Genomic DNA, 26,195 nt, shown 5'->3' on the forward strand with positions numbered 1-26,195 from the left:
ACATTGCGGTAATTTATACAATTAGACACCCAAATCCCTTCACACCCCCATTGCTCTTAGTGTATCCACATTAACAATGTATTCAGGTTTGACATTCCTGGAAATATAGTGGAAGAACACAGTCTTTTCCTATTCATTGCTATTTTAATGAGAGTCCAGTAAGAAAGAAAGACATATTTATGTAATGCCTTTTGTTACTTCAAAACATCTCAAAATGCCTTGCATGCAATGAAATACTTTGTAAAGTGTATTCACTACTATAATGTTCAGGACTCCCAAGGCAGGTGGTGTGGTGTTGAGACCTGGCTGATTTTAAAGGATGGGTCTGTTTAACATGTTGCTTTCCCCACATCGACTCAATATTTCCAGTGGGACACAGTACCTGGCTGTTAAAATCAAGTTGGCCAGAGGCGGAGGGAAGAATCCCCAGCACTAAATTAAGTGTATAAGTGATGATGGAGTTGGTGGTGGGGCAGCAGGGAGCAATTGGGTGGGTGGAGGTGCAGGGTAGGGTGTGGATTCCTGATGGAAAGGTGGAGGTGGGTGGGAGCAGAGAACTGGGAAGCAGGGGATATCCAGATTTTCTTGGTGGGGTTCAAAGACACACATCTTCTCTGCCACAAAGAAATTAAATAGGCCACTGTTTCAGCCTTGGTATTTAAGTGACCTCAGGAGACATCATAGAAAATAAACTATATTTCTCAAGCAACACTACCATTTAGAGGCTTAGGAAATCCATGGGGTACAGCATTAAGATACCAGCATGAAGCTTTCAAAGCTGCTGAAGCATCTTTCTGATACTTAAAAGCTGGCGGTCTGCTATCACACAGTTTAGACCAATGTACAATTACTTAATGTGCTTAATAAATCCAATAGCCAGAACATTTTAGAATTGTTTATTGAACTGGTAAACTCCATTTTTGAGATGGGTACATTAAAATTTCAGTTTGTTCATCGATCCAAGAATATTACTTGTGCAATTTGCCAATTAGTAACAGGAGTTTGTTCTGCAGAACTTTGTATTGTCAATCAACATTGATTTGCACAATTCACTACTTGTTCGGCATAAACCAGACATTATCATTAAGATTCAGGCTGGTCAGTGGCAGTCATGATGTTATGAAGTGTATATGTTCAACTAAGCTTTGCAATAGGAATGGTTTAACTTTGCTATCGGCAATGAATAACTTTGTGTAAATCTGTGAAGTAGAAATTCATGTGATTCATTATTAATCCAAAATGTGTGTTTTTAAACTGTGCTCTGAAGAGTTTCCTTTCTCAAGAGATTCAAATGCATTCTTGGTCTAGATCCCACTTTTAAACAATTCCTTTAAAAAAGCAGGCAAATAAAAGATCATTTGTGCTATTCATGTGCTTTCTGTTGGGATTGATGTATCACTTCAACACGTATGTTATGGAAACATCAGAAAAAGATTGCGTTATTAGTGACCCTTTGGCTGAAGGGGGAATAATTCATTAATCCACCTTGGTGTGGAGATGTTTACAAGTGTAGTATTTACTAAAATATATCTAATTTCTGCTTACTTTGCAGTTGTTAAAAGGTAACATCAATGAAAGGTGAATAGATTACAGACTGTTAACACTATTTACCCTCTCTTTATTTTCTGCTTATTATTGTTCTGCAACTGTAAAACACAGGTTTCATAAAAACTATTTCTGTGTTCTTGATTTTATACCTGAAGTAAAAAAATTGCAGATGCTGGAAATCTGAAATAAAATAGAAAATATTTCTTTAAGACCTATGTCTTTGAACAAGCTTTTGGTTATCTGCCCTAATATGGTTGAGTGCCAAATTTTGTTTGATAACCACTTTTGTGAAGCTTATAGCATGATTTACTGTATTAAAACTACTATATTTTTCCTTAAGGTTGGAAAATAGTTTATAATGGAAATATCCAGGAGGTGAAATAGCACCTGTGGAAAGAGAATCGGAGTTAATGGCTTGCACTCACTTTGAAGTCATGCACTTACCTGATTCATATCCAGGTTGCTGTATGTATTGGAAGGAGGTATACAAGAACTCATTTAGTGAGGTCTACGTGGAGCAAGGGCCTTGTGTGACATAATCTGGACCTGTTGGTGGGCCAGAACAAGCACTGCCCATGGAAAAGCTTTGAAATCTGTGATACTTGGCAAAGCCACACCCATAAGCTTTGCAAGCTGCCAAAGACTGAGTGATCTTAATGTTCTTGAATCAAAAACTGCAATAAATTAAAATAAAAAAGTTATTTAAAATTAAATCACTTAAAATTTTAAATAATTAAAAACATTAAAGAAAACAAATAGTTTAAAAAGGTTTAACTTACTTTATTCTAAACATCCTATTTCCATTCAAGAGAATGATCTTGCAGATCAAACACCAGCTCTCACCAGGCACAGGCTTGGTGGTCAGATTCTTCAGCATGAATCAGGGAATTCAACAAATTCACGTCTGCTCTTTGACTCCACTTGCATTTCAGCAGTGGAATTCAGCTGGAAAGTTGCCAGGCTCAGGAATTCCACATTCACATGGGGCTCCCCAGCCAGCTGGCAGTAAATGAAGGTTTTCAAGGGAATTCCAGTCCAGTGATTCAAGTCAATGACCTGTCATCCAAATATTGACCTTAAAGGGTAAAGATTTTCCCTTGGCCATTGTGTTAAATGTGCATGTATAGGAGTGGGTTTTATTGTACTCCTATTATTCTACTACTACAAATTTGCGGTTAGCAAAAGTGAGTAAGGTGAATTTATATCCCTAACTGTTCCATATACCAATTGAAAGTTAACAAAAAGACAAATAATGAAACAGGGGCATTATCATTAACAATTTTTAAATTCATTTTTCAAGATGTGGGCATTTATTGTTCATCCTTAATTGCACTTGAGAAAGTGGTGGTGAGCCAGCTTCTTGAATTACTGCAGTCCTTCTTGTTAAGGAGTCCTGTATTACAGTTGGGTAGGGAATTCCAGGGTTTAGATCCAGTCACGATGATGGACCAGTCAGCATGGTGTGTGAAGGGAAACTTGCTGCCCTTGTCCTTCTTGATGGTATGGGTTGAGACGTGCTGTCAGGGTAACATAGGCAGGCAGCTGCAGTGCATTTCGTAGATGGTGGCCATCACAACCAGAGGAGGGGTTGAATGTTCAGAGAGATTGGTGGGGTGCTTTGCCCTGGATAATGTCAAGCGTCTTGAATGTTTTTGAAGCCACACTCCTCTAGGCAAGTGGAGAATTTGCCATCACACTCCTAACTTGCACCTTATAAATTATAGAAAGGCTGTCTGGTGGGCGTGGGGGGGCAGTCACTCACCTCAGCATACCTAGCCTTAGAGCTAAATATATATATATATATATGGCTGCCCCAGGTGAGTTTCTAAATTGGCAGGCACTGTAGTATAGTGGTTAGCATAATGCTACTACAGCAACAGCGACCCGGGTTCAATTCCTGCCGTTGTCTGTAAGGAGTCTGAACGTTCTCTCTGTGCCTGCATGGGTTTCCTCCAGGTGCTCCAGTTTCCTCCCACATTCCAAAGACATACGGGTTAGGAAGTTGTGGGCATGCTCTGTTGGCGCCGGAAGTGTGGCAACACTTGCGGGCTGCCCCCAGAACACTCTACGCAAAAGATGTATTTCATTGTGTGTTTCGATGTACGTGTGACTAATAAATTGTTTCATAGTCATTCATTCTATTCATCAGTATATTAATTTTGAACTGACAGTACTTAATTTTAATTGTGCTTATGTTGCAGTTCACATCATGAATATATTCTATTTTACCACATTGGCATCCTACTTGACTCTGAACTGAGTTTCTGACCAAATATCCTCTTTCCATACCATGGTGATCCACTTCCACCCCCCGTGCATTGACCTTCTCCACCATTGCTTAAGCTCATTTACAGAAAAGGCTGGGGGTACTCAGTAGGTCAGGCATCATCTGTGGAGAAAGAAATATAATTACTGCTTCACACTCCTGGCTGGTTCCTATTTTCCATCCTGCATCAACTGGAGTTCATCCAAAACACTGCAGCCACTTTCTCCAAGTCTCTTCCACCCTTCATTGACTATATTAGCTTCCGGCTTCGCCACATATTGATTTTAAATTGTTATCTTTGTTTTCAGATTCCTCCATGACCTTGCCCCTCCTTACATCTGTAACCACCTGACATCTCTGCTTCTTGTATGGCTGTAGTGGTGGGAGTGCTTTCTGCTGCAGAGCCTGTTAGCTTCAGCATTCCCTTCCTAAATTTGCTCCCTCTCTCTTCGCCTTAAGATGCTCCCTAAAACTTGCCTGTTTGAACGAGGATCCAGTAATATCTCCTGATATGGCTCAAATTTGGGATTATTTTACTACTATAAAGCCATTAAGTCATTGCTGTTTCCATTCAAGTATGTCTTTCAGCAACAATGTTGATCTTTAATTGCTCAATGGCCATTACTTTAAATTGGCATTTAAATTGACTGTTTAGTAGCAAAGGGTAAAGAGCATCATTACAAGGTAAAATGAAATCAATAGTACTTTTACAGCAGGGGACCTAAGGACAGACTGACTGTCCTTTTCCTTCCAGAACATTTATTGGCTTTTTGTACAGTATTATTGATGATCGAATACCAGGCAATGGTATCTCCAACAGGATGTAGCAACTGTGTCAAATTCCATCTTGATTATCTGTATTCATTTTCTTGCTGAAAAAAACTTCAGTAGCACGTCATGTGTGTAACATGTACTGAAGTAAAATGTACCTTATCTATGCAAATTAAATTTATTGTAATCGCATGCCAACTTATTTCCAAATTGTGGTGGTGGGGAGGTGTGGGTAAGGTCACTTACACAAAGAAATTTTACCTGCCTGTCTTAAAAAGGAAGGCCATAACGGCTAATTATTTTTAAGTATTTCATCCTTTTAAGTTTACATTTCATATTTCTCTTTTACAGAATGCAGAAGCCAGCTATGACTTCAGCAGCAATGATCCCTATCCATACCCTCGCTATACAAAGGACTGGTTTAACAGGTGATGTAGTTGCAACCTGCTCTTCCTGATGATGCCAGGAAGCCATTAGTGGATGGTTGTATCATGGAGACTATACTTTCTTACTGAACGTGATAGGGTGCTCAGTAGTGATCAATGACAGTGGAGAGCAGTATCTGTCTAGGTTTTGTTCATCACTGACTTTTTTTAAAACACACATTCTAACTAAAGCATTTGAAAGTACTTTGTATTATAGTTTTTTATCCATTTAAAATTGCAATTTTCTGTAAGAGTTCAAGGCCAATGTTTGTGCTACTTGCACACAAAATTCCTCAGTTTTTAATCAATGATATTGCATCAAAGCCACTGTAGCAAAGCAGAAACAAGGAAAAAAAAGCCCCTGATCTTGTGTTCAAGGGCTAAGCTTGTAAACCTTGTTAAAATACCTCCCATCAATTTATAAAAGAATCATCTCCCAAAAGGAAATAATTGCACAGATTTAAGACGATAGCAACAAAGATAATGCTGACAAAACAGCAATCACGAGCCATCAGAAACAATCTTGCGTGAAGAGATTTGATACAACAAAGTATATACAAAGTAGTTTTCATTACAATAGTTACCCTTGTATATTTTCCACTTCATATTTAAAATCCTTTTTAAAACACTGTTGGAATTGAATAGTATGCTATTGATATGCCTCGAGCAGATGTGTGACCATAGTACTTAAGAGTCTGTAAAAAAAACTGCATACATTATTGCCAAAACAGTCACCTGACATTGGAATTTACAACTATAAGATACCAGAACTACAATATTGTACCTAGTTGAGACCAATATCAGAGATGGATTTTTATGGGCAGTTAAATAAACAGATAAGGGTATAGACTGGAAGGGGCAGATAAAAGAACCCTGGGGGGGAGGGGGTTGAGTGGAGTATAAATAAACACTAATTAGGTTGAATGGCCTGTTCATTCAGTGTGCAGAATGAATAGGCCATTCAGCCTGTCAGATCTGTACCTTCTCTATGGAAGTGCAATCCAGCTAGTCTCACTCTCTGTCTTCTCCCCACGTTCCTGCAAATTCTTTTCTTTTCGGATACCTATCCAGCTCCCTTTTGAACATTATAATTGAATCTGTCTCCACCATTACCCTGGCAGTACATTCCAGAAACTAACCACTTGCCGTGCAGAAGGTTTTTTTTCCCCAAATCTATCTTCTCCGCTTCTTGGTCCCTCTGCTATTGGAAACACTTTCTCCCTCTACTGTGTCTATACCCTTCCTGATTTTAAATTCCGCCATCAGATCCCCTTGCAGCCTCCTCTGTTTCAAGGAGGACAACCCCTGTTTCCCCAGTCTATCCACATAATAAAGCCCCTCATTGCTGGAATCATTTTGGTTAATTTCTTCTGCACTCTCTCCAAAACCTACACATTTTTTCCCAAATTGCGATGCCCAGAACAGAACACAATATGCCAGAAGTGTCGGAATCAGTGTTTATAAGGATTTTCTTGCTCTTAGACTTCGTGCCACTATTTTTAAAGCCCAAGATCTCATACGGTATGCCTTTATAATTACTTTCTCAAATTCTGCTGCCACTTTCAACAAACTATGCACATAACACCAGATTTTCCACCCCTTTTAAATTCTGCACCCAAGTTCATATTGTCTGTTCTCATTCTACCTACCAAAAGATAACACTTCACATTGCTCAGTATTGCATTTCATTTGCCTTTTGCTCTCTCTCTCTCTCTCTCTCTCTCTCTCTCTCTCTCTCTCTCGCTCATATATATATGTTGGTGGTAAAATCTCAGATGGCAATGAGGATGCTTACAGGAGTGAGATACATCAGCTGGTTGACTGGTGTCGCAACAACAACCTCGTACTCAACGTCAGTAAGACCAAGGAATTGATCGTGGACTTCAGGAAGGGGAAGTCGGGACACACCAGTCCTCATTGAGGGGTCAGCAGTGGAAAAGGTAGCAGCTTTAAGTTCCTGGGTGTCAACATCTCCAAGGATTTGTCCTGGGCCATTGATGCAATCACGAAGAAGGCACACCAGTGGTTCTACTTCACTAGGAGTTTAAGGAAACTTGGTATGTCACCAGGGACTCTTGCAAACTTCTATAGATGCACAGTGGAGAGCATTATGACCGGTTGCATCACAGCCTGGTATGGAGGCTCCAATGCACAGGATTGCAAGAGGCTGCAGAGGGTTGTAGACTCAGCCAGCTCCATCACAGGCACAACCCTCCCTGCCATCGAGGATATCTTCAAGAGGCAGTGCCTCAAGAAGGCAGCATCCTTCATTAAGGACCCTCACCATCCAGAACATGCCCTCTTCTCGTTATTAACATCAGGAAAGAGGCACAGGAACCTGAAGACCCACCCTCAATGATTCAGGCAGGGCTTCTTCCCCTCCATCATCAGGTTCCTAAATGGTCCATGAACCCATGAACACTACCTCCTTGTTCCTTTTTTTTGCACTATTTATATATTTTGTAATTTATAGTTTTTTTATGTCTTTGCACTGTACTGCTGCCACAAAACAACAGATTTCACATCATATAAGACAGTGATAACAAACCTGATTCTGTATATGATTCTGTTATCCTTCAAATGTAGCACAATCTTCCTCACAGTTCACTATGTTCCAAGTTTTGTGTCTTCTGCACATTTGGATATTGTGCCTACATGCCCACATAAAATTATTAAAATATATTAAGGAAAGCAGTGGTCTTCACACTGACCCCTGGAAACTTCACTATGTATTTCCCTCCAGTACTTCCCCCTTGAAGATTTTGTAATCAACCTGATTCTCACCTGTGTTAACAAACTGCTATCCTCCACGTGTTCTTTTTCTTTTCTGCTCTGTTTTATTATCTATAGTTTTGAACATGCATGGAGCTCTAATTTTAATTTCCCTCCCCTTCTCCTTCATGGGAGTTGTATCTAGACTGCAGCTGAAGCATCTCCACTTTAAAGTCCTGATGAGCTTTGACTCCAATTTACCCAGGTCAGATCTATTCTGTTGAAATTGGACTTTCTCCAGTTGACTATTTTAATCAATGAGTAGCCTGCATCCTTTTCCATAGCTATTCTAAACATTATGATATTATGATCACTGCTTTCCCTAGATGTTCCCCCACTGATACTTCATTTCACCTAATTTATTTCTCAGAACCAAGTTCAACAATGCAGTCTTACTTAATGGGCTGTATATATATAGATGAAGAACATTCTCCTGAGCAAACTTCAGAAATTCCTCCTTCTCTTTGCCCCTTATGATATTGCTATCCCAGTCTTCCTTTTGGATATTTGAAGACCCTGATTATTTCTGCTATATGGTTTTTGCACACCTCAGCAATTTCCCTACAAACTTGCTCCTCATTGTCCTTCTCACTGTTGATAGCCTATGTTTGTCCTTGCTTCCGGGAAATTTTCTCTTTACAGAATTGCAACATCATTTATTCTGTACATCTTTCCCAATCCTTTTAGCACTCTTTATTCTCCTTTTCAATGCCACCCTGTGTCAAATTATTTTAAACCTCCCCATACTGGAGGAGTAAACCTTCCTTCGAGGACATGGATCTGTTGACATGTAATACATCAGGAATGTATCCATCCCCCCCAGATCCAGTCTCAAAGCCCCACTCCTGTACCACCTCCTGGTACATATTTATCTGTGCTCTCCTCCTATTTCTATACTCAGTGGTGCATGGAAAGGACTATGTAGTATCCTTGGCCTGGAATTTTCTTGGAACTGGGCTTATAGATGGTATTGGTATTGTTTTATTATTGTCACTTTTACCGAGGTACAGTGAAAAACTTGTCTTGCGTACTGTTTGTACAGATCAATTCATTACCCAGTGCATTGAGGTAGTACAGAGTGCATTGAGGTAGTACAGGGTAAAAACAATAACAGAATACAGAGTAAAGTGTCACAGTTACAGGAAGGTGCATTGCAGGTAGACCAAAGAACATTGTTAGTAATAGATAGTGACATAGAATTTAAATTTAAAAGTGTAGAACGATTATAATAAAAGTAATGAGTAGATCTGCAGAGAGCAGCTTGCAACGAATCGCCATGCTCCAGCGCCATCCGGAACTGTAGTTTTCAGTTCAATTGTTTTCAATATTCATTGCAGGTGTTTTGGGGATTTGCTTGCTTTCTAGATGAATTTGTGAAGAAAAAAATTGCTAAGCTTTTCAACATCATAATTATCCAGGTGTTACATTGCATTGATGCTGCTGGCTAACTGTCCAATGGTGCTCTTTACAGACATTTTAATAATTCAAGGAGCTCATAGTTGGCAAATAATGGGAGGACATGTAGATATGTAACATACCAGCACATAATCATTGAGAGACATTTAGTTCGTAATTGATCTATTGGTATTAGTCAATAGTTTATTTACAGTCAGGGACCACTCATCTCAAACATAATCCATATTAAATGTTACGCTCTTGGGCACAAATGTTTTCATCTTTACAATCCGATAAAATGGGTTGTACATTTCTTTGGTAATAATTAAGGCAGTTACAGCTTTAATTACATGTCCTCATATTATGACCACAGATAGATTTGGGGATTCCTAAGGACTGTGGTAGCTTGTGTTTCTTCCATTTCTACAGTTAAAATCCTTAATAATTAACAAATTATCAAATGTTCCTTAATTGGGTACTAATGCTTTAAAATAATTCAGTGAAACAGAAGTAAAAAGAGATGGACATGCGGCCCATTATTGTGAAAAATGTAACCAAGAGGGAGGTTATAAGTGTGATACTGAATAAGGAATTTGTTCATTCTTAAAGTGACTTAAGAAAAGAGGATTATTGACTTTAAAAAATCTGTAAAACAAAAGTTGGCAGTGCCATGTTTGTAAAAATAATTATTTTTAGAAGCAGAAAACAAAAAACGGAAGAATTAATTTTGACTTGTGATTTTGGACTCTTCTTGTGCAGCCATGGAACAAGATGTGCTGGTGAAGTATCTGCTGCTGCCAATAACAACATATGTGGTGTCGGGGTGGCTTACTCCTCAAGAGTGGCAGGTATGGCGTACTTTTAAAGATAGGTTGAAGCCCTGCCATAGGAATTAAATGAAAGAACAGAAGTATTAAAATCAAACTGCAGATTTCACTTCTGAACAAAAAACAACATTGAGTAATCATGAGTTACATTTTTAGCAAAATATACATTCCTTAATGACTGACTGATCTTAATACTTTTGTCTGAATACATTCATGTGACACACAAGAAATTTCATGTAGTTGCTATAAAATTTTACAATATTTCATGTTGAATTTACATTTCTATGATTTGATGTTTTTCTGAACTAAAATGCAAAATTTTTTAATGTTACCATGAGTATTCAATAAAAATTTGCAAACACATGACTGCAATTGAACACTCCATCCATTCAGACCTCCTGAGCTGCTGTGAGATTAGATTCCTGCTATTATATGTAGATATGTGACACAGTTGGAGACTTTTTTTGAATGCTGGGGACACAGGGATAGTAATTGTTTTGTTGACGCACTGTGATTTTGCTTTGCTTTGTCCAATTTTAAAAAAAACATCTTGTCATTAGCGTGCCACATGCTCTGCTGGAATAAGTAACGCACTCACAGCAAGTAATACCACCATGTATGACTTGCTCTTTATCTGCTATTTTATTTTATTTTATTTGTATTTTCTGCATTATTCTGTTGTATCTGCTCAGTGAGAAAATATTGTACTGTATCCAGTAGGTAATAGATATATGTTTTTTTAACTACAACACAAATCATAATCCTGTCAACTTTATCCCTCATTAGATTCAGACAATCGCATTGCTTCCACTAATTCACTAGAAGTTAAAGCTGTTTATGCAAAATTTCAACACAATTCTTGCACAGCATGAAATTCTCAAATCTTCAAGCCTACATCTAATTGCAGTACCAGTAGTGGTGACAAAGAAACTACAAGAATGTTATAAAAACCTGTTCACTAACGTCCTTCAATGAAGGAAATCTGCCATATACGATCTGGATTAAAAGTGACACCAAACCCACTAATGTGGTTGAATCTCAACTGTCCTTGCAGATCAGGAACAAAATTAAATGTATAACCTGCAATATCCAGATAGCATAGAAAAAAACCCAAAAATAATAAAATGAAATGATTCCAAAAATATCTGTCTTCATACCTGGCACAAGAAATTGGTCTTGAATTACGAATCATACAACTACCTCTGTCCTCACAGTGCATGTTACGTGGAGAATTGACCTTCCGTTTCAAACACATCAAGCACAATTGGGACATTTTGTCTTCTATATTCAGTTTGCAGTCTCTATTGTGTCATACAATATCAGTGAGCAAATTTTTAAAATCATGGCTAACACGAGGGGACATAATTTTAAGGTGATTCAAGAAACATATATGGGGGATGTCAGGGGTAAGTTTCTTACACAGAGAGCAGTGGATGCATGGAATGCACTGCCAGCAGAGGTTGTGGGGGCAGATACATTGGTGACATTTAAGAGACTCTTAGATAGACACATGAATGATAGAGAAATGGGGGGCTATGTGGGAGGGAAGGGCTAGATAGATCTTAGAGCAGGATAAAATGTCGGCAAGACATAGTGGACCGAAGGGCCTGTACTATGCTGTAATGTTCTATATTTTATGTTCATTGTTTTGTCTGTGTATCAAAAGATAAGGCTAAACTAACATAATGGCTCTCTCCACTGTTGGAGTTAGAGATAGTTTTTGCAGACGAGGTAGCCCTGAGAAGTTATTATTTAATTCCCAGTGAGGAGATTTTCAAGTCAGAGATGTCTTAAGGTGTGAAGCAGCTTTTGACACAGAGAAATACCAATTTAAGCTGCTGCCAATACTAATTTATCTCAAAACTAAATAATACAGAAATTAGTTCATTAATGAAAAAAACTACTACGAAGTAAAAGACAATGGCAAATAATAGAGTACTCAACTCATCCTATTCATGCAACAAAACAGCATAAATTAAGTTCTGATGAAGGATAATTTCTCTCTCCACAGATGCTGCCTGACTAGCTGATTATCCCTATCATTTTCTGTTTTATTTCAGCTTTCCTACATCTGCAGTTTTTGTTTGCTTTTCAATCACAAATCAGTTTCTCTTCAAAACGTACAACTTACCTGCTGTTCTTCAATGTAAACTGTGCACTTCATTTTATTTAGGAACAGAGAATGTGGGTAATAGATATAAGATAAGATATCTTTATTAGTCACACTGTGAAATGCATCTTATGCATAGAGTGTTCTGAGGGCAGCCCGCAAGTGTCGCCACACTTCCGGCGCCAACATAACATGCCCACAACTTCCTAACCCGTACGTCTTTGGAATGTGGGAGGAAACCGGAGCACTTGGAGGAAACTCATATAGGCACGGGGAGAACGTACAAACTCCTTACAGACAATGGCCAGAATTGAACCCAGGTCGCTGGCACTGTAATAGCATTACACTAACTGCTACACTACTGTGCCTGTATAGGAGTAAGTTAAACATTTCCTTAATCCATCATTCATTGAGATCATTAACTTTGACCTCAGCCCAATATTGCTGCATTATTCCCCTATCCCTTGATTTCCTTAGACTCCAGAAAGTTCTCATCCACAGCCTTGTGGGATGGAGAATTGAGATTTTCTGTCCACCCAGTGAGGGAATGTCTTTGACCTGAAGCATTACCTCTTCTTCGCTATCTTCAGATGCTGCCTGAGTGTTTCCAACATTGCTTTTGTTTCAAATTCCTCCTCACCTCGTTCTATGTGATTGACTGTGTATCCCATAACATTGGGCCAAAATCAACTGTTCCTCCTGAAAGTTTATGGGCTTTTATTATTGGAAGATAGGCAAATGAGTTCTCCATAGAGCTTGGTGTCCCAGCAGAATCAGCACTTGTGTTAGTGTGTGGTCCCTGCCACCAGCCATCCAGGCAGCATTGACATGAGTTATAGGAGTGTGATCACTTGCCCAACTGCGTGCTCTGTTTCCCTGGGTTTACAGCTGAGGAAAGGAAGCCAGAACCATAACAAAACTCAGCAAACTTGGTTACCATTCCTTACAGAAATTGGTGCTGGTTTCTCTGACACCTCCATTTGACTGGGATTTTAAAAATATCTTGCTTTATTAAGTAAGATAAAGCTCATGAAACTTGTCATCAAAATTTTCACTATCGAATAATCACTATCAAGTGTTTTAATGACAAGCAAATATCAGGAGAACAGATACTGGAACTAAGGATTTAAAACAGACCTTGTAAAGTACATCCACAGTTTTCTGCAGTGCCACTGGCTGCATGATGGCTGATGGGCAGGGCTAACACCTGGTGAAGGCCATTTAAGTCTGAACTCATCCACTAATGGTCAGCTACACAAAGGCTTGCCTTTCAGCTGGACTCAGCTGTTTATCAGGGGACTGCACCTGAGTAACATGCTGGAAGAAATGGAAATACTCCCAAATGTGACCGATCAGCTTGGGCAACTCTGTTGTCTTTGGAAGATTCAGCCCTGTGACCCCTGATTAAACCTCCAAACTATTTGCAATGCCTGCATCTTAACTTTTTGTGATTTGTGTAAAGTTCAATCAATTCAGTCTGAATATTAATCCCTCTGAACTTTCTACATTATAATTGGAAATTTTTACTTTATCTTCTTCAGAAAAAAATGCCTATTCAAGTCAAATAAATTGCCATATTTCTAATTAACCATTGCTATTACATTGAGAAATAGATTGAAGCTATCTTTCATATTACGATTTAATACCTCAAAGGCATTCGTATGCTGGACCAACCATTCATGACGGACATTATAGAAGCTTCTTCTATCAGTCACATGCCTCAAGTTATCGACATCTATAGTGCTAGTTGGGGACCAACTGATGATGGCAAAACTGTAGATGGACCTCGTGAACTGACCTTGCAAGCTATGGCTGATGGTGTTAATAAGGTAAGACCTGGGGTTAGGGGATTACCTTGCTAAGAAATAGTTAAAATTGCACGAAAGCAAAGATGCCGATTACCTTTGCAGATATGAGGGGTTGATTGGCCCATGGAAATAAATTTTGGGAGCAGTGCAAAATGTTCAGCTACTACTATAGTGTACGTAATGCTATTAATGAAGCTCTAGGTGGATGATTTGATGATTATCATGTTGTCATATGGCAGAAATAAGATGAAATGTTTTTGTTTCACCCTTCCATATTTACCAGTAAAGTGAACTGAGCCAAAATCTGACAAATTATGTTGAGGAGTCAGCTGGGGAGAGTAAGATTTAAAGACAATTACATTCTCCCACATTTAGCAAAATTGTATTTTATTAGTGCCATGGACTTGTTGAAATCTGTGGAACTTCCACACCTAGTTATATAACTAGTGACATATACTGTATAGTCACATAAATTCTTGATTATCGTATATTTTGGTGAATATGATTGTGTAGAAACAGAAATTGTGCTGTGATGTTGTGCAATAATCCAAGAGTTTCCAATTTGCATTAGGGTCTTTGCGGATGGGCAAGAATTTGCCTCCTGCTGCATGATCCCTGACCCACCCTGAGAGGTCAGCCATGGCCTTAATGATGCTGAGAGTTATGGATTGCTGTCAGTGGTATCATTACTGAGGTATCATGGAATGGCTGTCTCAGCAGTTTAAGTGTAGCACATAGTGCTGGAAGGTGTTTGGGCAGCCTGCAGATATCCTGAAAGTATTCAATCAGGTCTCCTGATGTCGACAGCATGTTTATTTAAATAAAAACGTGTTGTGATATGTGCCCAGTTCTACAGAGATATTCCCTAACAGTCATGGTGTGCAGCTTTGTGGTCCTATTTATGTTGATTCAGATGTGTGGGAGGTGGGGTTGCTGGTGGTGAGGCTAGAATTAAGTAAATACAAATGCCAACCTTGCTAGTAGCACTCACATCCTATGAATGAAAAGAACTGAATGGATTTAGCGGGTGAGGTGCAGGTAAATAATATTTTAGTATTTACTTAACTTTTCAAATGCATAAAACTTTTCGATACCTATTGTATAACAAAGTGTTATGCCTTGTATTCGGAAGGCATTTTGTGGGATGTATGTGGAATAATCCTTTTTGCATTTACAAGTTACTTATGGCTCAACACCTCTGACAAATGAATCTGAGTGGCTGTAGGATAAAGCACAGTTGTCCATGAGCTGCTGTGATGAGCGTGAAAGCATTATGTTGTATGTATCGCGTTATCAATGTAAATCAAATCTGGGTATTTGATTGTTTATGTGGTGAGTCGAGATGTTGCCCTTTTTCCTGTGGATCCTGGGCTAAAAGCCAGAGGAGACAGATGGTTTGAATGTTTCCTTTCTCTGTCAGTGATGCTGATGCCAACTGAGTTATGCTATCTGACCAGTTCATGAGGGTTTTGCATGAATAAGACCCTTTTAACTTCATTGGGAGAGTACTTATGGAGGCAAATCATTTGGTTTCTGGGGCAAACAGAATAATCAGTCCTTCAGCATTTAGATGAGACTCCGATTTAGAGATGTTTAGTCATGTTCCCACTGCTGGCAGCTTCACACCGTTGGTTCTTCGGCCAAGCATGTACACTATTGTACCTCTTGTACTGAACAGGATTACTACTGCAATAACACATCATCAGTAGCGTAAAACTAACCTGCCACATAACTTAATCTTCAACCTGCACTTTATAATCATCAGGGTTTTTTCATTGATTCTTTGCTTTTTGTGAGATCTTGTTATGGACTCATTGGCTGCCACGGTGCCTGTGTTTCACCAGCATTGCTCGAGTCAAACGTTTGGGGCTCCGAAACCTGAATTCCACAATGATCCAGGGGTTGCATTCCAAGTATTTGCACTGGGTTTGTCCCTCCTGCACACAGCCCACCAGAGTTTGAGGTGGAGGCCACCTTTGCCTGGAGTGACTAGGTATGTGATTCCCAGGTACCTCTGCAGCTTCCAGCAGCCTATTTAGGTACAAAAATAAAGCGGCTGCCTCTCATTGGCAGGAATTTGCCCAAGCTCATCTGTAGCTGGACACACCACTTTGAAGTCTGTCTCAGTCTGAGAATCCATATAAATGGAACGGCTTGTATTTTCTCAATTTACTTTCACTGTCATTTCTTCAAAGAATTTATTCAACTTGACCAAGCACGGTCTCCCTTTTTGAACTTCATGCTGCCTGGCTCTAATTAGCTATTATTTCCATACATCTCTCCAAACATTCAATATTTCAACCTCTATTATAAACTCACACAGCAAGTCAATAGCTGAAGACTAATCAAACTAATATCCAGCTTTAGCTGGGTTCAGACTTTCTCAGGCATAGCTTGCCTTGCCATAGACTTTATTGTTAGACTCTTTTATATTTTCTCTGGGTATCCTGGGAATTTGCAAATGTTAAGAATCTGATGCCAACTTTTCTTGCATCTTCGATTTGAGCATCCAGTTAGCACCATTTGACTTTTACTAGTGGCTTGTGTTAACTGTTCAACACTCAGCTCTGATTACATATTTAATTTTTCCTTACCAAATAGAAGGAGGCCAATCAGCCCATCAATTCTATTCCAACTCTCAGAGCAATCCCATCAATCCCACTTCTCCACTTTGCTCTCTGTAACCTATTCTCTCACACATGCTCATTAATAACCAGCCCCCTTTCCTTCAAATTCTCCAACTACCCACCTACTCTGTGGGTAATTTTCAGTAGTCAATTAACTTTAACAGCCAGCATATCTCTGAGATGTGGGAGGAAACTGGAGCACCTGAAAGGAATCCATGTGATCACAAGGAAAACATTGCAAAATCCACACAGGCAACACCAGAGGTCAGAATTGAACCAGGGTCACTGGAGCTGTGAGGCAGCACAACTGGCAGCACCACCCGACATAGTGGTTTCTTCTACTCATTTAGTCATTCATTATTAGCTGGGTTCCTTCAATTACTAGCTACCCTGAGCTTCACTATCCTCTTCCTGCAAGTACACACCTTTTCTCATTGAATATCGAGCACTGAAACGGGCATTTGGCCCAAGTCATCCATTGCTTGTGCCTGCACTTCACTCAGTTCTTATTGGTTTAATCTATTTCCTTTACCTTTTCACTTAATCTTCTCCCAATCATTTTTGGAACTTGTCCGTATTCTTTATATTCTTGCTATTTTAATCTGGTCTTTTTACAATCTGGGTTACTGGCCCATGACTAATTCCAGTTTTACTTAAAGCTATTGCACTTCTGCCCTGTAAAGATTTAAATAAGTGTCTCTGAAGGCAGAGATTAAAAATAATTAATTTTAGGGAACTCCATGTGCCCTTGCATGGAAGTGTGTTTAGTAACTTGCCAAAGGTATGCAACACAATAAGTATAGAAAATGCTGGAACATATTGTACATGAGATAACTTGTTTGGGCATGAAAGAATTTCTGGTGGATTGCTGGTAAATCTGCTATCATTAATCTGTAAATTTCTTCAACTCCACCGATGTTATTGAATTCATAGAATTACAGGGATTTTTTTTTACTGGTTTTTACAATATTTTTTAAAGCGATTATCCTTAAATTTTGCTCAGGTAATCCCTAAATAATGATTTTTGTGGCCATGTCTCTGAAACTGACATCTTCTTGGCATTTTCATACTTGTCACTCTCAGTGCAAGATTATGAAGCAAATAAAAGATCAAAAGTCTTGTATTTCTGTAGCACTTTTCACAACCTTGGGGCATCCCAAAGTGCATTACAGCCAATGAACTTCATTGGTGAGCAGTTAATCTTGCGATGTAGGAAATATAGCAGCCAATTTATGCAATGCAAGCTCCCACACACAAAATGACATAAACGCCAGATCAGTTTTTTTTAGTGAGGTTGATCAAGGGATAACCATTACTCTCAGGATACTGGGAAGAGCACCTCTGCTCTTTTTCAGAATAGTGCCCTGGGAACTTGATTGTCTGCCAGACAGGGCCTTGATTTAATGTCCTATCCAAAAATAGATTTATTTCAAGTAAAGAAATAATCTGACTGTACACAATCCCTCTCCCCCGTGGTGCTTTGCCTTTGTCTGATGAGCAATGCCTTCCCACTAAAGCGAGTTATTTAATCTGACAGATGAATTCTCTGTCATAGGGTCGGAATGGAAAGGGAAGCATTTATGTCTGGGCTTCGGGCGATGGAGGCAGCTATGATGACTGCAATTGTGATGGCTATGCATCAAGCATGTGGACCATCTCCATCAACTCTGCTATCAATGACGGGAGGACAGCCCTTTATGACGAAAGCTGCTCCTCAACCCTTGCGTCCACATTCAGCAACGGGAGGAAGAGAAACCCGGAAGCTGGTGTGGTGAGCCTTGATATTATTGTTCAACTCGGGCTTCTTTGTGCTGACAGCAACTGTTTCTTTGTTGGATATATTTTCAAAATGCATAACTGAGGCTGTTGTTGGCAGAGGCTGTTGTTGGTGACATGTATAATTGAAGACCCTCGGTAGTGAGAGATGAGCTGTTTACTTAGGTAAATGACCTAATTATTATTTTTAATTGCTTTATGGAAGGCAACAACTGATTTGTATGGGAACTGCACTCTCCGCCATTCTGGAACTTCTGCCGCAGCACCAGAAGCCGCTGCCGTCTTTGCTTTGGCTTTGGAAGCCAAGTATGTATGGATTATTTTATTTCTTTTGTTAACGTTTCATCCGGATTAATTACTTCTGTTACTGTGGCCGTGACACCATATTCACTCATTTTAAAATCCAGTGATGTTATTGCAGGCTGTAGTTGTTGTGTATAAAAGTGCAACATAAAACATTTTTATATGTAAATTTGCTTTGGCATAGGATGAGGCCATTCAGGCCATGTAAACTAGTCTTTGACTACCTCTCCTATCTATGCCTCTCATAATTTTGTATACTCCTATCAGATCACCCCTCATTCTCTGATGTTCCAGTGAAAACAATCCAAGCCCAAATTGTCCTTATAGCTAATCCTGTTGGACCTCTTCTGCACCCTTTCCAAAGCCTTCACATCATTCCTCAGTGTTTTGACCTGAACTGCACCCAGTACTCCAAATGTGGCCGAACTAAAGTTTTGTACATCTGCAACATGACTTGCCAACTTTTATACTAAGTGCCCCGACCAAAGAAGGCAAGCATGCGTTATGACTTCTTTACCACACTATCCACTTGTGTGGCCACTTTCAGGGAGGTATGGACTTGTATCCCTCTATGCATCAATGCTCCTGAGGGTCCTGTCTTTACTGTATACTTTCCTTTTGCGTTTGACCTTCCAAAATGCATTACCTTACACTTGTCCAGATTAAACTCCATCTGCCATTTCTCTGCCCAACTTTCCAACTGATCTACACCCTGTCATATCCTTTGACAACTTTCCTCATTATTTACAATGCCACTAATTTTCATGTCATCTGCAAACTTAACTAATTAGGCTACTTACATTCTTATCTGGATCATCACAAACAACAAAGGTCCCAGGACTGATCCTTGCAGAACACTGCTGATCACAGACCTCCAGTCAGAAAAACAGCCTTCCACCATTATCCTCTGTCTTCAACGACTAACCCGATTTTGGATTCAACTTATTAACTCACTGTGGATCCCATGTGACTTAATCTTCTGGACCAGCCTCTCATGACGGACTTTGTCAAACACTTTACTAATGTCCGTATAGACAACATTCACTGCCCTATCCTCATCAATCATCCTTGTCATCGCCTCCTGTTTGTGAGAGATGGCCTCCCCCTCACAAAGCATGCTGACTATCCCTAATGATCATGCTTTTCCAAATGTGGGTAAACCCTGTCCCTTAGAATCTTCTCCAATAATTCCCTTGCCACTGATGTAAGGCTCTCCGGCCAATATTTTCCTGGATTATCCCTGTTGACCTTCTGAAGCAAAGGAACAATATTAGCTATCCCTCCACTCTTCTGGGACCTTCCCTATGGCTGAAGAGGACACAAACATCTCTGTCAGGGCCCCCGCCATCACATCCCTTGCCTCCCCCAGGATCCTGGGATAGATTCCATCAGAGACTGGGGGCTTTTTCTCAAGGCACTGAATACCTCCTCCTTAATATCAACATGTCCTAGAATATAAACGTAACCCACCCTGATCTCGCTATCATCCATGTCCTTCTCCTTGGTGAATATTGATGTGAGGTATTTAGATGTTGAACAAACTAAGGTTGTTTCCCTTGGAGCAGCGGGGGCTGAGGGGTGACCTGATAGAAGTTTATAACATTATGAGAGGCATAGATAGAATAGACAACTGGTATCTTCTTCCCAGGGTTGAAATATCTAATACCAGAGGGCATGCATTTAAGGTGTGGGGGTAAGTTCAAAGGAGATGTGAAGGGCACGTTTTTTTACACAGAGGGTGGTGGGTGCCTGGAATCTGCTGCCTGGGGTGGTGGTGGAGGCAGATAATATAGAGACATTTAAGAGGTCTTAGATAGGCAAATGAATGTGCAGAGAATGGAGCGATATGGACCATGTGCAGACAGAAGGGATTAGTGTAATTAGGCATCATTAGCTGAGTTAGTTCAGCACCACATTGTGGGTTGTATGGCCTATTCCTGTGCTGTACTATTCTATGTTCTAGCTACACATTTTAGACGTCACCCAATTTTTCTGGCTTCATGCATAAATTCCCACCTTTGTCCTTGAGTGGACCTAGCCTTTCCAGAGCTACCCTCTTGCTCCTAATTTATGTATAAAATACCTTTCAATTCTCCTTAACCCTACTTGCCAAGGACATTTCATGGGCCCTTCTATCCCTCCTAATTCCTTGTTTAAATTATTTCCTGCCTCCTTTATATTCCTAAGGGCCTTGTCTGATTTCAGCTTCCAGAACTATATATATCTATATATACCTGTATATATATTTCCTTTCGTTTTTTTTTTGACTAAGCTTACAATATCTCTTGTCATCCAGGGTTTCCGAACCTTGCCATCCTCATCCGTCCTCACAGGAACATGCTGGTTCTGAAGTCTAACCAGCTGGCCTTTAAATGACTCCCACATGTCAGATGTGGACTTGCTCACAAACAGCCACTCCCAATCTACTTTCCCCATTTCCTGCCTCACACGGTTGGAATTAGCCTTCCCCCAATTTAGCACTTTCACCTGAGGACCAGTCTTATCCATATCCGTTACCATCTTAAAACTTATAGAATTATAATCATTATGCTTAAAATGCTCCCCCACTGAAACTTTGATCACCTGACCAGGCTTATTTCCCGGTGCAAGGTCTAGTATGGCTCTTTCCCTCATTGGGCTATCTACTTTTTTTTCAAGAAACCCTTCTGGATTCAGCTATAAAATTCTGCCCCATCCAAGCCCCTGGCAGTAAGGGAGTCCCAGTTAATTTTGGGGAAGTTAAAATCACCTACTGCAACAATCCATCTCTCCATGATGCCTACATATCTGTTCTTTTATCTCCCATTGGCTATTGGGAGGCCTACAGTAAAATCCCATCATAGTGATTGCACCTTTCTTATTCCTGAGTTCTACCCATATGGGCCTGCTGAATGAGCCCACCAAGATGTTCTCTCTCAATGCTATTCTGCCTAATCAGTGGTGCAACTCCCCTGTTTCTTTTAATCCCTTTCCTATCATAGATGAAACATCTGTACACTGCAATGTTGAGCTGCCAGTCCTACCCTTCTCTCAACCAAGTTTCTGTAATGGCTACAACTTCTTAGTTCCATGTACTAATCCAGGCTATAAGCTCATATGCCTTACCCATTATACTTCTTCCCTTAAAATAAACACACTTCTGACTGTTAGTCTTGCTGTGTTCATCAACCTGGCCCTGCCTGTTCTTCCTATTAGACTTACTTGACCTAAGCTTTACCTTCTCCTAAATCTCTCCACCTGATAACTTGCTGCTCTGGTTCCACCCCGCTACTCCCCCGCTCCCCCCAACCCTACCACAATATTTTAAACCTGTCAGAGTAGCACTAGCAAACCTTCCTGCGAGAATCTTGGTGCCCCTGGTCCTCCTTGTACAAGTCCCACTTGCCCTGGAAGAGAGCCCAATGATTGAGGTATCTGAAGCCCTCCTTCCTATACCAGTTCTTTAGCCATGCTCTCAATTGTACTGTCTTCCAATTTCTTGCCTTGCTAGCACATGGCACAGGGAGTAATCCTAAGATTACAACCCGATGTTACTTTCTACCTAACTCCCTAAATACCCTTTGCCGGACCTTATCCCTCTTCCTCCCTATGTTGTTAGTACCAATATGGACAACAAACTCTGGCTGCTCACCCTCCCCTTTCAGAGTGCCCTGTGCACAGGTGGACTTCGCATGGATGGCTTGGAGACAACAAAGTCTTGTGGGAACAAGTGGGGAGCAATGATGATGCCCCCATAGGCCGGCATGGAAGGTAAACTCCCCTTCTTGGAAAACCTGTAAAAATGAGGTTTGTTGATGGTAGGTGGGCAGAGGGGGTTGTAGGAAGAGGTGAGTTTTATGCTAGGAGTGGGTTAGAATCATTCAAGTTTAAGCAACAGGAGCCCAAATCAATTGGCTATGTGACATGCATAACTTTTGTCACTTGTTGTATTTTCAGGTTTCCATCAACATCAAGTATAAGCAAAGTAAGATTTAATGACCAAATGCAGGTCTTTATTTAGGGTTTTCATTCAGTGGGATGATGATATCAAAAAGAATCATAGAAACATCTTGAGTTGGCTTCAACATGTAGTCTCCAAGATGACTGGCAGTTTTGTAGATTTTTAAGGCAGCTCGGATTGGGAGGTAAAGGTCAACTCGGGTAAGAGTGAGAGGTATGAATAATTCTGTAGTTGTAGAATCAGAGAATGATATCACACAAGGAGACCATTCAAGCTGCACTTTATTTCCTACTCTGACCTAACAACAATCCCACAGAATCTCCTCATGAACAACATTACCCATCCCCAGTAAACCACAACCGACCAAAAGCAGTTCTGATCACTTTCCTATTGCTCAGTTCTGTTGCAGCTGCTACCAACAACTCAGTGTTTCAGGTGGGAAATTGTCCATTGGTAGGATAAGGAGGCCTGGCTGTTAAAAACTGCCACATATTCCAGCAGGCACTCTGAACAAGATCACTACTCTATTGACCATATTCTCAATCTGCAGTTAAAATTGCCACTTGAAAGAGTGCTTGAGTGCATGAAAGAGTTGCTGCACAGTGACATCCTTCACCTGCATAGAGACATCCTTTACCTTGATGTTCACAAAATTCACAAAACAAATGCAAAATATAGCAAATCATGCATTTTGAAAGATATTTACAATTACATTACACCTCCCATGATTTCAGTGTGTTATAAAGCACCTAATAGTATAGTTCCTGTAAAAGAAGATAGACAGCAAGCTCCCACAACGGCCAGATAATCTGTTTTAGTGATGTTGTTTGTAGAAAAATATTGGCCAGAACTCTGGAGGAGACTTCCCTGCACCATCTACATAAGAAGGAGAAGGAGTTTCACTTGCCCCTTGAAAAACCACACTTCCAACTACCTTGGTACTGGGTCATTAGTTTAAAGCTTTATGTTCAAGTCTTTGAAGTGGGTCGTGACTCCATGGCCTTATGTCTTTGAGGCCAAACCAATCCAGTAATAAGTCGCACTCATTTAATTTTGGAAAATACTTTTGTTTTGTAGATTGTACCACATTTTTTTCAGTTATTTCCCATTTTTACACCAGTGATTATATTGTCAGTTGTGGCTCCATTTATGAATCCTGAGCACAAAATCCTAGGCTGATGCTCCAGTGTAATACTAAGGGAGCACTGCACAGCTGGAGGTGCTGTCTTTGAGTTCCGTTGTTGAATTAAGGATGTAAATGATGCTACGGCACTATTTGGATAAAGTGCAGAGCAGCCATTTCTGATGTGTTTGCTAATTTCCTCCCTCAACCAAAATGACTGAAAACAGATTACCTGATCATTAAAGTAATGCTCTTTGTGGAATCTTGATATATGCAAATAGGCTGTCTTTTTCCTTGCATCACAACATGGGCACAATTCAAAAGTTATTTGATTGTTGCTTTGTATGTGCTTGGTGGGATCCTGTGGCTTTGAAAGTCACTGTATAAATTCAAGTCTTTCTTTCTGAAAGCTGCCTCTGACAATGGCCATGCAAACTAATACAATGTTCCCACTCTTCTGTCTTTCAGTCCAAATCTAACATGGCGAGACATGCAACACCTGACTGTGCTGACATCTAAGCGCAATCAGCTGCATGACGATGTCCACAAATGGAGAAGAAACGGTGTGGGGCTGGAGTTTAATCACCTCTTTGGCTATGGCGTACTTGACGCTGGAGCTATGGTAAAAATGGCCAAAGACTGGAAGACAGTTCCTGAAAGGTTCCATTGTATTGGAGGATCGATTCAAGAGCCACAGTAAGTAGTAGTCTACTTTTTTTTCTATTCAAATTGTGCTTCCATGAGACCTTAAAAACCTATAAAAACACACCCAACAACTTTACTTTTATGTCTTCTTACCAGATACTTTTTATCATCAAGAAAAATAGCCACTTGCTTTTTGCATCAATGAATCAATAACTTTCCTTTCTAATCTTCTCCACAAAATATTATCCTTGATGCAAAAATTTGCCTGAACTCTCTCTCTACCCATATTACTTTATGTCCTTTCATATTTGAAAGCCACCCTCTATTAACTTGGGCTGACTTCACTAATTCCCAACATAAAAATAAAAACTTCAATAAGTTCATCTTGAAATCTTTTCAAAAGAGTATAAGCCCAGTATTCTTTATCTGCCTTCACACCTTATTACACAGAACATAGAACACTACAGCACAGTATAGGCCCTTTGGCCCACAATGTTTTGCTGACATCTTATCCTGCTGTAAGATCTATCTAACCCTTCCCTCCCACATAGGTCCCCATTTCCGTATCATTCATGTGCCTATCTAAGAGTCTCTTAAATGTCCCTAATGTATCTGCCCCCACAACCTCTGCAGGCAGTGCGTTCCACGCACCCACCACTCTCTGTGTAAAAAAAAGATTACCCTTGACATCCCCCTTATACCTTCCTCCAATCACCCTAGAATGATGTCCCCTTGTGTTAGCCATTGTCGTCCTGGGAAAAAGTCTCTGACTGTTCACTCGATCTATGCCTCTTATCATCTTGTACACCTCTATCAAGTCACCTCTCATCCTCCTTCTCTCCAAAGAGAGGAGCACCAGATCACTCAACCTATATTCTTGTGATGTAGCGTCATTTTGGATCTTCATCTCTGTTTCTTCCCATGGTTAGGTATCCAGAGCTCTAAATGTGGTCAGGTCAATATTGTAATCAACAATTTCAAATGGAGTTGTTTATCAATGATAATTAATGATAATTCACTGTCAAACTTGTAATTGTCTGGACATAAAACTAAGTGTATCCTAGCCATCAAATATTGCAATTTGCAGTTTATATAAGAAGTTTGTTGTCTAAACACACCCTTCTCTTACTCAACAATCTCATTGCGGTACTCTGGTTATGTTGCCTTTCAGTCTAATTAAAGACAAAAGAAAGGCGTGCAATTATAAATGAGCTTTCACTACCACAGGGCATCCCAATGAATTTGACATCTGGTGAAATACTTCAGAAGTCCAGTCACTGCTGCAACACAGGAAACACAGCAGCCAATTTGCATATCGGTTCCATGTGCAATACAGGATGATGACCACTTAATCTGTTTTAATGATGTTGGTTGAGGGATAAGCATTGACCGGGATACTAGAGATAATTTTCCAGCTTTTTTAGAAAGAACTGAGGAGCACACAGGATCAGTTTAACATCTCATCCATCAGCAGCTAAGACAGTGCAGTGCAACCCTCTCTCAGTATCACACCAGAGGGCAGCTCAGACATTTGTCCTCGGGACAAAGGCTGAAGACCCAGGCTTCAGTCCTCAAGTGAGCCACAGATGACCAAGGATTTGGATTCATTAAGTTATTGAAGTTAAAACCTACTTTGTGTAAATAAATTGTTGAATTATTATATTCTTAATTTCTCACTGTCGCAACCTCAATATATATCGTAGATATGTAAACCTTGCACTGGTGCAGACAAGCGCTGACAAATTCCATTCTTATAACACTTCTATGATACGGTTGACCCTGATTTTATACCAACCAAGAGTGGATGGTAACACTCTTATGGCAACTTTATTGTTAAGTGACAACATGCCTGCCAAGCT

At 40.0% G+C, this 26,195-nt stretch overlaps 1 protein-coding gene across 1 annotated transcript in view; it reads left to right on the forward strand.

The window, feature by feature from the left end:
- pcsk2 (proprotein convertase subtilisin/kexin type 2) overlaps positions 1 to 26,195 on the forward strand; it is a 69,144-nt gene that overhangs the window by 35,505 nt on the left and 7,444 nt on the right. The window contains exons 6-11 of the mRNA XM_052011629.1: positions 4,937 to 5,013; positions 9,937 to 10,025; positions 13,768 to 13,943; positions 18,105 to 18,320; positions 18,531 to 18,631; positions 24,160 to 24,387. Of these exons, the coding sequence (XP_051867589.1) occupies positions 4,937 to 5,013; positions 9,937 to 10,025; positions 13,768 to 13,943; positions 18,105 to 18,320; positions 18,531 to 18,631; positions 24,160 to 24,387 (887 nt within the window). The remainder of the gene's footprint in view (positions 1 to 4,936; positions 5,014 to 9,936; positions 10,026 to 13,767; positions 13,944 to 18,104; positions 18,321 to 18,530; positions 18,632 to 24,159; positions 24,388 to 26,195) is intronic.

This window comes from Pristis pectinata, chromosome 3 (genome assembly GCF_009764475.1).
Source record: "Pristis pectinata isolate sPriPec2 chromosome 3, sPriPec2.1.pri, whole genome shotgun sequence".
Taxonomy (NCBI): Eukaryota; Metazoa; Chordata; class Chondrichthyes; order Rhinopristiformes; family Pristidae; genus Pristis; species Pristis pectinata.